Source organism: Carassius gibelio, chromosome B13 (assembly GCF_023724105.1).
Source record: "Carassius gibelio isolate Cgi1373 ecotype wild population from Czech Republic chromosome B13, carGib1.2-hapl.c, whole genome shotgun sequence".
In the NCBI taxonomy this organism is placed as follows: domain Eukaryota; kingdom Metazoa; phylum Chordata; class Actinopteri; order Cypriniformes; family Cyprinidae; genus Carassius; species Carassius gibelio.
Genome location: NC_068408.1, coordinates 21,581,746 through 21,599,785, shown reverse-complemented (window position 1 = coordinate 21,599,785; position 18,040 = coordinate 21,581,746). Strand labels below are relative to the sequence as shown.

General features: G+C 37.9%; 1 protein-coding gene and 1 long non-coding RNA gene across 21 annotated transcripts in view; one reads left to right on the top strand and one right to left on the bottom strand.

The window, feature by feature from the left end:
* Window positions 1-18,040, bottom strand: part of LOC127970080 (collagen alpha-1(XIII) chain-like) — a 53,666-nt gene that overhangs the window by 20,951 nt on the left and 14,675 nt on the right. For 13 of the 19 annotated variants that reach the window (XM_052572324.1, XM_052572321.1, XM_052572317.1 and 10 more), the window contains 7 exons: window positions 15,970-16,062; window positions 15,537-15,578; window positions 15,282-15,299; window positions 14,785-14,811; window positions 14,295-14,339; window positions 12,100-12,126; window positions 10,185-10,229 (listed from right to left, as the gene is read on the bottom strand). In XM_052572324.1, the coding sequence (XP_052428284.1) occupies window positions 10,185-10,229; window positions 12,100-12,126; window positions 14,295-14,339; window positions 14,785-14,811; window positions 15,282-15,299; window positions 15,537-15,578; window positions 15,970-16,062 (297 nt within the window). The remainder of the gene's footprint in view (window positions 1-10,184; window positions 10,230-12,099; window positions 12,127-14,294; window positions 14,340-14,784; window positions 14,812-15,281; window positions 15,300-15,536; window positions 15,579-15,969; window positions 16,063-18,040) is intronic. The other 6 variants (XM_052572319.1, XM_052572323.1, XM_052572325.1 and 3 more) reach the window with 2 other exon arrangements.
* Window positions 3,639-8,964, top strand: LOC127970084 (uncharacterized). 2 transcript variants are annotated; one of them, XR_008156514.1, is made up of 4 exons: window positions 3,639-3,913; window positions 4,223-4,260; window positions 5,991-6,112; window positions 8,722-8,964. It is a non-coding gene; the product is annotated as an uncharacterized LOC127970084 (long non-coding RNA). The 2 variants fall into 2 exon arrangements; XR_008156512.1 differs by lacking the exon at window positions 4,223-4,260.

Genomic DNA, 18,040 nt, shown 5'->3' with positions numbered 1-18,040 from the left:
TATGTTGAGCTTTCGATGCTAGATTCTTAAAGATACAGTTCCCCCGACAAAAAATCCACAGGTCGTTTTTAAAAGCTATTTAAAAGCTTGTTGAACACCAAAGAAGATATTTTGAAGAAAGTTGGTAATCAAACAGTTTTGGTTTCCATTGACTTCCAGTGTATAAAAATTGTGGATCTAATCATTGGAATTCATCAATTACAAATAAAATATTAACTTCTAATGCAATTCTAATGTACGAAATGGCTGCAAGCTAAGCATAGCAATTCCACCGGAGGAAAGAGAATATCATTTAGCTTCAGTGAGAATAAGTACTATAGCGCAATATTAACTTAACACATCACTTTACATAGAAATAAGCATTTTAACTGATATTTATAGCCTAGCAAAGCAACGATCAACCAGCTTCGCTAGAAAACCATCACTAGGCTAGCAGCAAACCACATCTAATCAGCTTTTAGCAGTATGGAAACTCTCTTTAGTTGGGTTATCAAACACACAAACAAACAGGTATATTAGCCAGCACTCAATCACTACATTACATGGTAGTGCCACAAGAGAAGCGTTTTCACAACATGTCCAGAAAGCCTCTACAGAAAACAACGCATGCCATTTGGAGACTGGTGGCCAGACAGCAGGCAGTTGAGGGCAGAGGTCAAAGATGGCATGAAGACTCCAGTGAGTCTGAGCAGGGGGCAGGTGGCAGAGCCTCGCGTGGCATAACCCGCTTTGACAGGTGCAGTGGTCAGACCTTGGAGAGAGCTGCAGGTTATCAAGAGAGCCAGACGCCATATGCATTTGTGTGGTTTGAGAGGGTATTAATGATCCAAGGCACTCCAGTGTGCTTCTGGGCCTGAGACAAGGCTGCTTGTCATACTCAGCTGCCTTCATAAACTCTATCCAATCAGGCACCAGAACAGACGGCAGGCTTTGGACAAGGCAGAGAGTCGTATGTGAGTTTATTCGTGTTCCCAGTAGATGAAAGAGCCGGACTTCATGTTACCGTCCCGTTAAGGGAATGGCACGATGCAATGATTGTTGATCACTTTAATCATGAAAGAGAGACTTCTCGGACACATGCTGAAAACAGGAAGCCTCTTTGATCTTCTTCATTTCCAATCAACTCACACCATTCCGTTATAGGCCCCTCTGCCCATCATCATGTCTCCTTCAACTCCATCCGCTTCTATTTTAGAGCAAACAGCGCTTGGTGAGGCAGAGGGTATAGTTGTGGACTGACAGAGGCTGCAAGTGATTTATGGGAGTGCTAATCTTCAGGCTAAAAATGATGAGGACGGAGCCTTTGGAGTTGAGGGGAACTCTGGGAGGGTGAAGAGAACCGTCATCAGCACTGAGGAGAAGTGGCTGTGTACTTTGCTGACAAACTTGATTCCTTCAGGACAGTTCGTAATAAGTAATGACTTACTTTGGCTCCTATGAAATACAAGAGCATGGTATACATGCTAGGCCCGAGGTATAAAGAGAAAACCTAATAAGTTCCATTTATTTACATCAACATGCATCACATACTGCACAAAGGGTCCTTGTTTGAAGAGAAAAACAACAACAAAAAATGTTGTTCTGAGTCTTAAAGAGGCAGTGTATCATTTTTTAGCAGCTTAAAGAGTAATGGCAACCCATTTTACTTAACATTCTGACAAAATTCATAAAATGCTGGATTAAAAAAGCATAATGTAACATTTTGTAAAGAACATTCACTATGGCTCATTTATTTGAATAAAAATACATTAGCAACAATAATTTAGTGAAATATTACCGCAAATAACTGTTTTTCATTTTAATGCATCTTAAAGTGTAATTTATCCCTGTGATGCAAAGCTGAATATTCAGCATCATTACTCCAGTCTTCAGTGTCACGTGATCCTTCAGAAATCATTCTAATATGTTGATTTACTTCCCAAGAAACATTTTGTTATTATCAATGTTGAATCCATTGAGTTTGGATACAGTAATACAACTTTTGGGGATTGTTTGATTTATTTAAAATAGCACTTTTTGTAACAATTTAAATGTCTTTGAATGTCTTTAAATGACTGTTAACATTTATTAATTTAATGCATCCTTGCTAAAAAAAAATTATTAATCTTATTGACCTAAATACAGTATTATATTCTCTGACAGCATGCCTTAAGACCGTACTTCAATATTTTTACTTCAAATTAATGTACTTTTAGGATGTGAAAATTTTTTTTTTTTTTCGCAGTCATTTATTCTGTTGCGGCCACATGTAGCACATAGAAACTCACTGTAAAATCATTGTAATGCATGGCTTCTCCTGACTTATTGCTTTAATAGCCCTTGGGTTCTCTGTTTTATCAATCCTGGTCTGGAGGGGAGTGTGTAACTGAGAAGTTTTGAGAGCCAGTGTCAAAAGAGAACGAAACAAAGCGGCTCTCATTTGATCTCTGATGTGCTGCACTTTAAATTCATGTCACGCCATCAGCCCTAGTTCCTACTTGACACAAGAGTCTAATGGCAGAGGAATCACATGTGTTACATGAGTGAGTGTCTTTCACTGTGTTTGTGCAAGCTTGATTTTTATTGTAAATGTGTGTTACATTTTTTCCCCCATTGGAGAGAAAGGCAGACAGTCTTTAACAGCCTCACTGAATACAGATGAGGCTCACCCGCTGCTGGCTGCAGGAGTAAAAGGAGTTAATTTAGCGTTTGCTTATCTCCTTTTTATCTCATAAATTTTCACTGGCTTTCACTACACAAAAACCTAATACTGACAAGTAATGACAGAGACAGATGTGACTAAAGGACGACAGCAGTTTCCCCAAAACGTGAGGACAGTCAGTACATTGTTAAATATTGTGGGTATACAATACCAGTTAAACGTTTGGACCCACTAGACTCAATCTGTTTCTCATAATCTTAAAAATGCATTGTACTGTCCTGTAAACAAAATTATGTCTTTTAATGCATGGATTAGAAAAAAAACTGAGATGGAAAAGTAAGTGTGCATCATACTGCAGAATGTGAACTTCCATGCTATTTAAAACGTATCCCATGATGCACCTCATTACCTCATTTGAGCAGAGCTGAAATGTAGACAAAGCTCAAATATTGTCACTAGACTAGAGTTTCGTTTAACGTTATTGATCACTATATAAAATCCATTATTTCATAGTTTTGATGACTTTAATATTATTCTAAAATGTTAATTGATAACACTAGTAAAAAAAGAAAAATAATAAATCTATCTTGAGCAGCAAATCAGCATATAAGAATCATTTCTGAAGGATCATGGGACACTGGAGTCATGTGACTGGAGTAATGATGCTTAAAATTCAGCTTTGCATAACAGGAATACATTTCATTTGAATTTATATTAAAACAGAAAACAGTTATTTTAAATTGTAATAATATTTAACATTTTTGACTGTATTTTTATTAACTAATTGGAGCCTTGGAAAGCATACGTGATTTTCAAAATCTTCACAAAATATCTTACTCATCCCACACATTTGAATAATAGTGTATCATGTTATTTACATTCCGATATATTAAAACAAGCAATAGCCCAGTCTTTAAACAAACCGTCCGCAAAAATATTTCTGCATTCAATTAGAGGCATCAATCAAGTTGTATATATTAATGTATAAAAAAATCCTAAATATACACTGTAAAATTTTTCCAGGATTTCACAAGATATAACTGTAATATTTCACAGTTAATTACATTATTACCACTTCACAGGCTTTAACTGTGATAATTCACAATATAATACCGTATTTAGACTTTTACTGTGAAAATAATGCAGGCGCGGGGCTTTTACAAGAAACTACTGTGAATGCCGTCTTTTTTGAGTGGCAACTGCGGCAGCGTCATCAGAGCGTCATCAGAGCTCTCTGATCTACGTGGTCTCATTCGGTGGATTCAGACAGCGGTAAGTGTTTAAATGTCAAACTTTATCAATTTGATGTTTTTTATATGATAGTGCATGTAATTTAAAAGTATGAACCAAATTAGCGTTAGTTGTAGGTTCTGTTGTCATGTTTTTGTAACTTAGCTGGAGCAGACTCGCATCGACGTTTAAGCGCGCAAATTTGAATGAAAAGACGTTGGTTGTAGTGTTAATTATACCGTATTAAGTTAAATGTGAGATGTCTGATTAGATACACCGTCGAACATTTAACTTTAGCTTTACTTAAAGCTCATCTTAGTTACTCTAACAGCGTTCTCTCTTTTACCACAGCATTTTCTACATTGACCAACGATAAATAAAGTTATAAGGTAAGATGTGGCCTTAATGTGGGTATTATGACAGTTATTATCAACTAGATAAATTATGGTGTTTGTGGATTTGGGCAAAGGTGGATTAAATTAATCTCAAACTTTTCTTCCCTGCTGTGTGTGTGAAACGGAGCAACCGTTGTCTTTCTCGTCAACACTGAATGGGGGGCTTCATCCAGCTGAGTTCACGCAGCATTTTCAACCGCCATTTTTATTCGGATAATTTTCAAAATATTACTGTTATTGTGTCATGAAATGTAGTTTTAAAAGTATTTCAGGCGAGAATGTAGTTGTTTTAAACTCAAATATGCGGTTTATTTATAATGACAGCGTCTATTTAAAAAATGTGTTTCGCCGATCTCGGAGATGAGCTCCATGCGATCAGCGGGAGCTCCGTCATCATGTATCCGCCGAGAGTAGCCTTACCTCGGCTAGATCTTCTGACATTTGCCGCTGGCTCTGATGTGTCTTTAGTGGTTCAAGATAAAATATAATTCGTTTGGGGTAAAATGAAACGTTTCTTATCTTTGGCCTATATTCAATTTATCTATTAATATGTTTTATATATATATATATATATATATATATATATATATATATATATATATATATATATGTCATTTTTATTCATGTCTCTATAGAAATATGAACTTTTGTCATATAGCTCCGGTTGACTGCTCACTGACAACATCTGTCGTTCCTCCTTGTTGAATGAGTGGAGAAGGGTATTCCTGCACAACCGGAGGTTGCAGGAACATACTGTTGAATGAGTGACTCCTAGCAGGCTCCTGATTGGTTAACGCGGCGCGAATTGACGCCAAAGTTCCAATTTTTTCAACTTGGGTGGCAGACGCGAATTCGCGTCAAACGCTAAATGCACAAAAAGCACCATTCGCGCTTAACGCGCGTTTCGCGCGAAGCGCTCTATTCGCGCGTCAATTCGCGTAATTCGCGCGAACTAGACGCGCGAATGAGGCGAATTCGCGTCTTCCGCGCCGCGCTTAACGCCCCATTCGCGCCGCGAGACCTCCAGACGCGCCTTTGCATTGACTTAACATTGAAATCATTCGCGCCAGACGCTCTATTCGCGTTTGGTGTGAACACAGCATTATACGCAGCTAAAACGCTGGTGTGGACGGAGATATTCGTTTTAATTCTCCGTTTCTAAACGAAAACGCAGTAGTGTGGACGGGGCCTTAATTTGTGTGTCTGTGCTGGAGACCAGACCAGATTAGACCAGAGACAAAGCTTAAAAAAGTCAGAAACAACTAGAAAACTGGGTGCTTTGTGAAAAAGATATAAGAAATGAAATGTTTATCACATCATCTGTGAACGGGTAATAATTCTAGGAGGAAGAGTACAAGTAGAAACAGCCATAGGGAGATGGACAGGCAACAGGCTCTTACTCCATCCTCTGCAAACGGAACAAGTAAATTATGTAAATTGTTGTGTGTGAATGCTTTGCCTAGGTAAATCACACACCTCTACTTTGGTGAAGGTCTATTCTTGACTGTGTTTGTGATGGAAATGTTTTTCAGTTCAGTTCCATGCATTTTTTTTTCTGAATTACAGTACTTACACCTGAATTACACCTTTGTTTAAACTGAGCTAACTTTAGTTTGACTCTGTACTGCAAAAGCAGTGACCCACTGAAGGTGGTGACTGGGAACTAACACCTTTTTCATCACACGAATTAAACTAACAGGTTTCTTCTGTCTTTTTGTTTGTAGGTGCTTCTTGGGCATCAACCCAGAGACGGGCACAAAATCTAAGAGGCAGAGAGGTCACATGAACCAGCAAGTCTGCACTCTTATCAGGAAGCTCATTGACTTCGAATGGATGTCAATCTAATGTAAGCTGTGTTCCAATTTAAGAACGGACTAATGAAACACAGTATCTGTGTTAAAGGAACATGCTGACTTTTTGTGACTTTATCTTATTCCCCGTATCCCCCAGAGTTAGATAAGTCTATACATACCCTTCTCATCTCCGTGCTTGCCGTAAGTCTGTCTGAGGCAACCACCGCTAGCCTAGCTTAGCACAAAGACTGGAGGTAAACGGCTCCAGCTAGCATACTGCTCCCAATAAGTGACAAAATAACGCCAACATTTTCCTATTTACATGTTGTGATTTGTATAGTCACAGTGACTCTAACCATCTTCTAACCGTATACATACTGGGAACTATATTCTCAGAAGGCGAAGCACTGCTACTTGGGGAGTGATTTTCTCACAGCACCTGAGAAGCCCTGTGGTGAGGAGCAGAGAGTTTGCTCAGAATTGGAGTAAATCACTCCAAAGAAGTAGCAGTGCTTCGCCTTCTGAGAATATAGTTCCCAGTATGTATACAGTTAGAAGATGGTTGTGTCTCATATGACCTTGTTATTTGTACACACTGTGACTATACAAATCACAACATGTAAATAGGAAAATGTTGGCGTTATTTTGTCACTTATTGAGAGCAGTATGCTAGCTGGAGCTGTTTACCTCCAGTCTTTGTGCTAAGCTAGGCTAGCGGTGGGTGCGTCAAACAGAGGCACTCAAGGAGATGAGAAGGGTATGTATGGACTTATCTAACTCTGGGGGATACGGTGAATAAGCTAAAGTCCCAAAAAGTCGGCGTGTTCCTTTAAGCTAGATGTAGTTATGCAGTAAGAAGTTTACTGAAGCTATTAAAGGGTTAGTTCACCCAAAATTGAAAAATCTGTCATTAATTACATCCCCTCACGATGTTCCAAACACAAGAATTTTGTTCTACACAAATTAAGAAAATTTTAAGCAATCTGAGAGCTTTCTGATCCCACCTATAGACTACTATGTTATAACCATTTTCAAGTCCGAGAAAGGTAGTAAAACCATCGTTAAAATAGTCCATGTGACTACAGTGGTTCAACCTCAATGTTATGATGCGACGAGAATACTTTTTGTGCGCAATGCAATCACATGCATGATCGAGAACACATCACGTGAACAGCATCGGATACTGGCACAGAAAGGAAAAATGTTGAATAAAGTCGGTATTCTATTTTGTTTTGTTTTGTTTCTGCGCAGTAAAAGTATTCTCGTCGCTTCATAACATTAAGGTTTAACCACTGTATACATATGGACTATTTTAACAATCTTTCCGGGCCTTGAAAGTAAAATAATTGCTGTCCATGGAGGATACAGAAAGCTCTCGGATTTCTTAAAATATCTTAATTTGTGTTCCAAAGATTTTTGGGGTGAACTATCCCTTTAATGTGTTCTATAGTGTCTCCTGATTCAATGTAGAGTTTAGACAGACTGCAAAATAAATGTGTAAAATTAATTGTTTTTACGTTTATTTGATTTTAACATGCCTTGACGTCTAAAAAACGTCAAATTTACAGTACTTTACAATAGTTTTAAGTGTAAATTTACATTACTTGCTACTGTGTTGAATTACTATGCAATTTAGCATGCAATTTTTGCTTAAAGGGTTAGTTCACCCAAAAATGAAAATTCTGTCAGTAATTACTCACCCTCATGTTGTTCCAACCCCGTAAGACCTTCTCTCATCTTCGGAACACAAATTAAAATATTTTTGATTAAATCTGAGAGCTGTCTCACTCCTCCATAGGCTTCTAAGGGATTGAAACTTGCTGGCCCAGAAAATGTATTAAAAACATCATAAATTTAGTCCAAGTGACTACAGTGGCTCAATCTTACGTTTACCAAGCAACGAGAATACTTTTTGTGCGCAAAACCCCCCCAAAAATAATGACTTTATTCCACTATTCATTTCCTTCTCTCTGGGCCTCGGGTGAATTCATGTAGTATAACAGCGTACCGCTTCTGTGTTATACGTCACATGCATCACACACATGACCAGCGTCGGCCAATAGTGAGCCTACGTGTGACTTATAACACAGAAGCGCTACGCTGTTTTACTACATGAAAAAACTCAAGGCCCACAGAGAAGGAAATGAATTGTGGAATAAAGTCGTTTTTTGTTTTTTTTTACGCACAAAGTATTCTCGTCGCTTTATAAACTTAAGATTGAGCTACTGGAGTCACTTGGACTATATTAAAGATGTCTTTAATACATTTCTCTGGGCCAGCAAGTTTCAAACCCTTAGAAGCCGATGGAGGAGTGATCCAGCTCTCAGATTTCATCAAAAATATCTTAATTTGTGCTCTGTAATTACTGACAGAATTTTCATTTTTGGGTGAACTAACCTTTTAACCTCAATCATGTTACTTTCAGTCCTGTTACTCACGTGAAAAATAATAGGACTGGGTAAAAGTAACAGGAGTGATTAGAGTCCTGGTTTGTTGATTTAATATTAATTGAGAGTACTATTCACATTTTTTTTAATAGTTGAAATTACTTAAATTGTAGACATTTTAGGATTAGTGTTACAATGCGAGCACCATACTTACAGGGAGTCAGTCCACCACAGAGTAACTTAAACTTTTTGTCTTTCTTATCTTTTGTATATAGTGGATAGAACCCACACTATGCAGGTTCCAGCTGCGAGGGAAGGAGAGAGACACCTGCGACCCTCTCTATTCCCACCTTTTTGTCTTTTCTTACATCTCTCTCCCTCACTCTCTCTTCTCTGTCTCCTTTCTCTTTTGACACACATTCCTGTTACCCAGTGTCAATCCCTGTTGCCCAGTGTTTTATTCATGTAATTAAATTGTATTTTACTTCTAAAAAATAAAAGTTATGTCACTGTTTTTATCAGTTTTGTTTGGTCCATCATTTATGCTAAATCACAGTAATAGATAGACATTCACAGTTATGTACAGTAATTCTACAGCTGCTTACTGCTAAATTACAGTAATAGATAGACTAATTTCACAGTTAAATACATTAATTCTACATCTGCTTGCTGCTAAATTACAGTAATAGACACTAATTTCACAGTTAAATACATGAATTCTACAGCTGCTTACTGTTAAATTACAGTAATACATAGACACCAACTGTAATTCCACAGTTAAATACATTAATTCTACAGCAGCTTACCGCTAAATCACAGTAATGCGATGTCAGAATTACTGTGAAGTCACAGTATACAGCTGTCATTTCACAATAATTTACTGTAAAAATGTTACAGTAACTTACTGTGAAAGTCATGCAATTATTAACCTGCAATTTATTGTAAATTTACAGTCAAATAATTAACAGTGTAGCACTGCTGCAGATGTGCTTATTCATCTGCCAGCTCCCCAGATGGTATGTCTGATGATGAAAACATTCATATATTTAAACACAGAACTCTAACGCAGCAACACAAAGCACTGTCATGACAACAACAGACCTAACAATCGAAGAGTATGGCAGCACATGTTTGGCAGAGACAACGGCAGGTAGCAAAAATAAGTGTGCTAAGTCCATCAAGCAGCGTGTAACAGGGGACTCTCCACAAACAGCAGGGTTAGAGGCCTGTAAATCAGACGCACAGGTGCTCAGATGAAGGAAGTAGGGAATGTCTCGAGCTTGCAGCCTGTTTTTCTCTTAGCGTGCAATCCCTCTGCTCTCTCAGCATGACTCCGGGACTGAGTCATATGTCTTTGTGCACATCCTGGTTTCAGTTGCAAAGCATTTGTCCTGCCCTAAGCCCTTGCGAGTCCTTGCTTTGGTAATGTAAGCTGGTGTCTACCAGTGGTGCTGAGTAAATGAGGGTGGATGAGTAATAGGAATGTACATTTTGGACTGACTTAAAGGAACCTTTCACTTGAAAATGAAAATGCTGTCATTATTGACTCTTTGTGATGAACGAACCAAATCTTACTGGCCACTGTAGGTCTCAACCTCAAGGCTCTTGCATAGCATAAGTATCATGCTAATCATGCAAAAATATTACGATAGTTATATCTGAGCGTTTTTCGCACACACAAACAAACAAACCAACCAACAGTTAATGCATAACAAACTACATTTCTCAGGCAAAGTACCTTCTCCCCCTTCTCTCCTCTTTGCCCATCCATCCCTGGTTCACCCTACACAAATGCACAGATGGGGACATCCTCAGCAGAGCAACACACACACACTCACACACACACACACACACACACACCACAAATAACACACAAACTGCTGGAAACCAACCGGAGCACATACAGACATGAGACGTGATCCCAAACAAAGTCATGAGACAAGAAAGACTTTTCTTCTGGCACACTCAGAAACAATAAATCGATAAAGATGCTGATCTAGAGTAATCCTCTGATCCTGTAAGCATCAGGACGGTTCACTGTACAGGGTGGTCGAGGGGAAGGCGGAGGTTTGCGCAGAGGAAATGAAAACCCATCAAACTCATGGTAAAGGATTTCTGCGAGACAGAGTTCACCTAAGATGTCTGGCCATGGACTCAAGCCTCTGCTTCCTCTCTCGTCTGAACACAGGGTTTATTAAACACCCCATGAAATTGTTTGGCAAGCACAGTTTTCTTTCCTGTTTTCTTGTAGTTTCTACTGAAACAGGTTTGAGCAGGACATACAGTATATATAAAAAAGTCCTTAGCTACAGTACATCACAGCCACAGGAAGATATGCTATTTGTTAGTCAAAGGCAGCTGGTTATAGTATATGTATATATAGTATATGTGATGTATATTATGAATTTTAATTCAATTTAAAGTTTTAATAATTTAAGATAATTATTTTATTTAACACTGTGTGCTTTTGTCTTTTTTCTATTTAGCTAGTTTTATTTCAGTCTTAGCTTTATTAATTTTAGTACTTCAACTTATTTCTTTTATTTGTCAAGTTAACATTTCTAACTTTCATTTAGGAAACAGGTTTTTTTTGGGAGAAGATACAGATGTTAACAATACTGATGTCCTCAAAGATATTCTTCTAAAAGATAATTTTTTTCATAGATTCATTTTTTTTCTCTTATGACCTGTTAGTCAGTCATTTAATAAAATGCTTGCACCAAAAAAAGTAATCATTTTATTTATTTATTGTTTGTCTGTGCCTGTAGGTTGCTTAACTTCAGTTTAGTTTCTGTAAATGCCCTTTTGGGCCTAAAAAGGACGTTTTAAGTTACAGTATATTTTTATAATACATTGACTTATATTTTCTGTAAATTTTGAAGAAAACTTGTTTCCTCCTGATATGACCCTTTTAAGAATCACGCCCTGTGTTTCTTCCCAGGCCAGTCCACACAGATGAGTTCATTCAGGCTCTGCTCATCTATCACTGCTGGCTTTACAGGACAACACTCAGCATTAAGCAGTTAGACAGTCTGAATAGCGGTATCCAATAGGGACTATTTGTGCATCAGCAGGTGTAAACTTTACGTGTGTCCCACTTCTGTTTACAGGGCAAATGTCTCCCCAGTGAGAAACAGTGTAAGCACTCCAGCAGATGCATGTCTTTACTAGGAGCAATGCCTCAGATATGTGATACAGTCATAAAGACATAAATCTTCAGATGTTCAGATTTACTCATTACAGAAAACTGCTCCTTCAAGATACAGGTTGGAATCTAACAAAACACACACACAAAAAAATCTATGCCTGATTTTAATAAATCCAGAAAATGATGATCAAAACTGAATGCAAATCTGTGTTTGAAGTGTGCAATTTATGCATCACCACACACAACTGGCCATTGGCCGATCAAACAGATAGCCCCACCCCCAAACTCATGCTATTGGTTGAGTCAATGTTGCTATGTTGAGCTGGTCAAGATCAAACAAATACATCAATGTTTTGATAGCCCCATAAAGACGGGGCAGTCAACCTACAAACAGGTTACTTACAGATGAAAGCATTTTAACATCAACAAAAAAAAAAAACTTCAAACCATTATTTAAAAAAAAACAGTAAGAACAGCAATAACAAAAACACAGTGTGCTCCTTACCTTCATTCCTTCATCTCCTTTAATTCCCTAAAGAGAAACACAACAAACAAAGTGAGCAATATGCTATGAAATGCCAAATGAAAGCTTCTAATAAATCAAAAGGTAATGTTGACATGCTTTTCCTTGGTCAAAAAAAAAAAAAAAAAAAACTAAACAAAAAAAACTAATTTACATCTATCATAGCAACAGGGCAACATTAAAGTCAGCAGAGTTTCAGTTCACACAACATCATTTATCTAAACCACCCATTCAGTCTCCCATTTAGTGGAGAAATTGGTAAAGCAAAAATGTCTGTCCTGTCATATTCAATGCCGCATGGCTTGGCAGCGCTGAGTAAATAGCTAAACATCTATGAAGACAACAGACAGTAATTTTTCAGGAATAAAGCCTCATGGGAGGAAGGCAAAGTCAGCCGTTGATTAATTGTGTTGGTAATGTGCCGAATAACGTGTCTCCTCTGATTTTAACCTTTTAATTGTAAATCCATTGACTTGGCCCTTTGCCTTCCTCACAGATGAATGTAAAGATGTCTCTTTTTTCCGAGCAGAAATGGTCGGCCAGACAGGAGACAACCTCAGTTCACAGGGGACGAACACATTTGAGCCTCCCTCCATAAATCTCCAGTTTTGTGAGCATTCATGAGCGCAACACCTGTCAGTATCCAGAAGGTGGTGCAGTTGTGCAAAATAACCACTTCTCTGCTTTAGCACAAAAGATTTCACCTGCGCTAATACGAGATTGAATGTAAACGTAACAAACATAATGCTACTTCAGTCTCTCCTATAGAGGAATTTTCCATAAGCTCACTGTATGACATGCTTACTATCAATCTAGCTTTAGCTATTGACTGGGTGCGTGTGTTGGACCTGAACTACGTGGCCGATGGAAGAAAGCTCAAGTTCACAAAGGTAGATTTGGAAGGGAATGGATATGCAGGTTGTTCCAGAGTTCACATGTGTAAAAACGTAACACAAATCCAAGATTGCGAACTATATAGGTTGTATCAAAGCAAGGAAAATTCAATTTCACATGGAAAAGATTACATGTGGTTTTTGTGCCAACATGTATCCCTCACAAAGTGTCAATCATCACACTTGTGACTGCACATAGGCTAAGCTGTTTGACCCACTGTTCTGTTCTGTGCTATTCTGGAAACAAGAGTGGAATGAGGTGGAAAGATTGTCGTGTCAATACTATCATTGCAGAGCAGCTGGACTGCTGTGTGCTTTTCAAGCTCACCTTCAATCACAATTGACAATAAAGGCATTTATAGGTTTTTTTTTTTTTTAAACAAATCTTCTTTTGAACTTTTTATTCATCGAAGAAAAGAAAAGGAAAAAAAGTATCATTGTTTCCACAGAAATATTGACAAATAATAAAGCAATCGGCATAATAGAATGATTTCTGAAGGATCATGTGACACTAAAGACTGGAGTAATGATTTGCTTTGCCAATACAGCAATAAAGTTTTCATTTAAGAATTACATTTTATAAATATATACAAATAAAAACAGATATTTTAAACGGTAACAGTATTTCACACAATTAGTGTTTTTACCATATTTTTGATCAAATAGATACAGCCTTAGTGAAGATAAGAGACTTCTTTCAAAGGCATTAAAAACTTACTGTAGCGTATTCTATGACTTTCATAGCATTACACTAAGCCCCGTGTACTATCTTAATTCAATCTTGCATTACCTCAGGGGTAATGCACTCAATGACTTTAGAGTTAAGCACATTGCTCGGGGGAAGACAGTAAAACCCCAAACAGATGCTGTTATCAGCTTTGAGTAATTCCTCCAGTGCTCCAATGGTATTTAGTCTTGTAACCCAAACAACAAAGGTGCCGCCCCACTGGTTTAATCAAAACTATATGATTTGAGTATCTGATATCACCTACAGACTGTTTCAGATAACACCCTCTTCTGGTGGAGGCCTGATTAAAGACGGAAGCAAGTATGTAACGCATCTGTCCAGTTCCTACATTTTTCATAAACTTCAAGACTTTGACTGACGCAATAACACACTGTAGAAGCTAGTAATCTCTGAATCTGACTCAAAGGGGGCTGTCAATCTGAAGTTACCCTCTGTGTTGGGATTATGTAATGAATTGACCCAGAAGTGATGGGTTACCTGTGGAGCAGGTTAATTATTTAAGCTGCTTAAACCAGTCAAAGGTTACAGATTCCTACCTCTGGGCCTTCAGGACCGCTCGGGCCAGCTTCACCACGATCGCCCTGAGAGATAAGGACAAAATCCGTTAGAAAAAAATAGCCATGCAGAAAGAAAAATTTGAGAGTTTGACCTAATCAATTGTATTCTCTCTAATCCACTAATGTTTTGTCTGTACTCTAGCATGACTATAAAGTGATGTGCCAAGTTTCATTTTCCACTTTGAAACTCTTCATCTAGCATGGCGCTTGATGAGCCTCCCGTTCAGAGCTCTGCCCTGCAGCTTAGTGCTTTTCAATCACTCTGTTGAATGATTAATTGATACATCACTCCCTCACAGTTCAGCTTAATTCCTGAAGGTTCCTCTGAGAAGAAGGAATCTGTTTCTAACCGTTTTGTTTATGCACTCAACAGCAGTGCCAAATTTCTAGTCCTTAAGTGTTTGATTTGACGAACGGCCTTTCGGGTAAAACAAAAGTCTGCTCACGTACTATGACAAGACACACTCACCTTCTGTCCAGGTACACCGGGTTCGCCCTATAAAAAAAAAAAAAAAAAAAAAAAGCACAAACAATCAAAGACCTCTTTTTGCTTTTATCAAGAGCTATCCCGTTATAAAACGGGTGATAAGCAGATTGGTATTCTTTTATTAGGAACTTTGTGTCCAAAGGAGAAAGCCTCTAGTTACAGCTGTTATATAGACTGGCAGATGATCTTTATAGAGAGATGAAATGTGCTTCTATAAGGGACTAGTGTTTCTAAATGGAGTACAATTAAATTCCCCAGTCTAAACTCAGTGGCAATTAACACATCAGGGGAAATACGTACTTATCCAACAGCAACACGGATAATCAATTATGGCGTGTCCACCCCTTCGGTACTGGCAGCGACAGAGCAGACCCACCCTGTAGGCTGCTGAACTGTGTATGAACTTCATGTGAGCCTGTTTATGACTCGCCTGTGGAAAATACTATCATTGCAGAGCAGCTGGACAGCTGTGTGCTTACCTTCAGCCCTGGTAGCATCTACAAATGAAAGAAAAAGAAACACGCTTTCAGTTCAAAGCTTAAACTGTCATTTGGAGCTTTGCAGATTTCTGATTTCATGTCAAATAATATCAAGAATCTTTGTTTAATATACTTTCAGCTTTGAGTTTACATTGTCGTATATGGAACATTACAGACTCCCGAGTTTGTTTTACTTAATCTCGAGCCCCTGTATTAAAAAAGGAAAGATGAAAACGCATGTATTCAAACACTCACTCTTGGGTCTTTTCCAGGTTTTCCAGGTTCTCCGGGTTTACCCTACGCCCAAAATGAGAAAGTAGATTGTTAAAACACATACAAAAAACCAACAACAACAAATGCAAAAGTGCAAATGTTAAAAACAGAAATGCAGGTATGTGCACTGCAGCCATAATCACAGAAAGAGTAATTAAATACATACATACATTTTTATATTTGAGAAAACAAGAGGCCACAATATTATGGCCTGAGACGGTGGCCTGGGAAAATGACTTATACAATTATACAGTGTAATGGTTGTTATTCCGAAAATATTTGACTGCATAATCCAATAAATGAACAATAAGAATTATTTATTCCAAAAACCAGGTAACAAATTTGATTATGAACGAGCATTTGAGTTTTGTTTTGTATGAAAACATTTCCTGATGCAGATGATTTTCAGACTTACCGGGGGCCCGCTAGCACCAGTTAGTCCAGGAGTCCCTGGAGGCCCTGGGGGGCCAGGAGGTCCCGGTGGTCCTTGCGCTCCGGGCTCGCCCTGCTGAGAGACAGGAAGTTAACATCTGAGATAAAGAGGTCATTTGGATATAAGGTACAATTCATAACATCAGAGGCAGGGTCCATTCTGATTCAAATCCGTAATTTACAATAATTAGATATGATTATGATTATTATAGTCAAAATCCTTTGTAAATTTATATTTAGAAAATTAAAAAAATACTAATACTTATTTACTGATGAAAGAGTGGATTTGAAGCAGAGAGGAACCCAGAACTGAAGGTTGAGTTGAAAGTCAGGATGAGATGATTGATGTGTTTAATCTAGTTAATAAAGTACCATGCTTGGAAAAAAAATATATATATTTTTTTTTATACATTTGGGAAAAAGTTTGTAGAAATTACACATTTACACTTTTGCAAGCCCAATAATATTGCTTGTGGCCCCTTCTTCAGGAAGGTCTGCATCAGTAATTCTCAACTGGTTTTATTTCAAGATCCAATTTAAAATTGGAAATCAAATGGCGACCCAAAATAGTTTGTTATAAAAAACTGAATTTCGATCGTTTTGTTCTCTTGGGAGCCTACAACAACAAAGCTCACTGTGGTCGACACAAACCATGTTTATCCTCATTGTAAGTGAACTCAAATTTAATGTATTCTAGGTCTTTTTTTTTGAGGGCTAGTTTGATTAGATGTCCAGCCTTTGACATGAACAACAAAATATATATTTATTATTTATTTAATGCTTATCCTGCTGACCCACTTTTTTGATCCACCTGTTGAAAACCACCGCTCTATATCAGCCACTCATGGCCAGTTTTAAAACTATCTCGGGTACTTCTCAGCAAGAGGAGACCTTCAGCACAGAAGAAGACTAAACAAAATCATCTACAGGAAAGGGTCCGGTATTTACACAGCAAGAGGGACGTGAAAATAGGAAACAAGTCTGGACTAAACAATATCCTGCTATTCCTGAGAAGAAACCATGAGGAGAGCTGATTATTTAAGATTTCTGCTGTGCAATTATTTTTTTAAAAGTCTGTTTTCAACATTAAAGAGGCTTAGTTTGCACTCCAAGAACTCAGTCTATTTTCCTTCCATTAACAGCATTCATTTCAAGTCTGCTACTATAGAAAGAAAATTAAGACCTCCTAAATGCTGGCAAGCATGTACGAGACTGATTAACCACAAACAGCGCAGATACCGTGACAAAGAAAAGCTTTTCTTTAATGCCGTCTCTGTTCAGTAGCAGTCTGAAGCTCATAGAAATCCGGAACACATCCATCAGATTTAGATCCATATTTTATCCATTTATTTCTTGACAGGACTTGTCTAGATTTGATTTATGAGGCCAGATGTAGATCCATTAAATGGAGATATTCCCTGATCTAAATCCAATGCACGGACCCGACCCGACATGAAGACCCAGCCAATCAGCTGCTAGAAGGTCTTTCCCTAACACTGTGGTCTTCGACAGTCTATACCATTGTCTCCAAACATGGTACTCTAAAAAACTACACACCTGTAGAAATAAGATGGAGGACGGGTGCCAAGCGTGGTCAACCTGTGCCAGGCACTTTGTATAGCGGGCAGTGAAGGCCGTGAGCCTTTAAAATAAAGGGGCTAAAGTTGAGGGCTTTGGCAAGACTCAACTTTGCTGCTGTCGTTGTGTGGATAGAATCAGATTTTGAAACTTCTGTTTCGTTTTGTTTACATGGCAGGAGTCTTGCTCACTGTTACTAAGGGATTTGATGAGTAACCGTAGACTGACAAAGGACATAAATGCTTAACGAATGTAGTTTCATATCGCAGCTGACTGGACTACAATAAAGAGAGAGAAAACAAAGAACATCACGATGAGTGCAAGATTATGTCATTAAGATTTTTGGACCGTTTGGTTCTATATGAATGCAACATCTAAGAATAAATAAAAGATACTTTACTGTATTTATTAATATTGTTGAAATATACATATATGAATACCTTTTTAGCATGCTGTATAAACTAAAATCAGTTAAT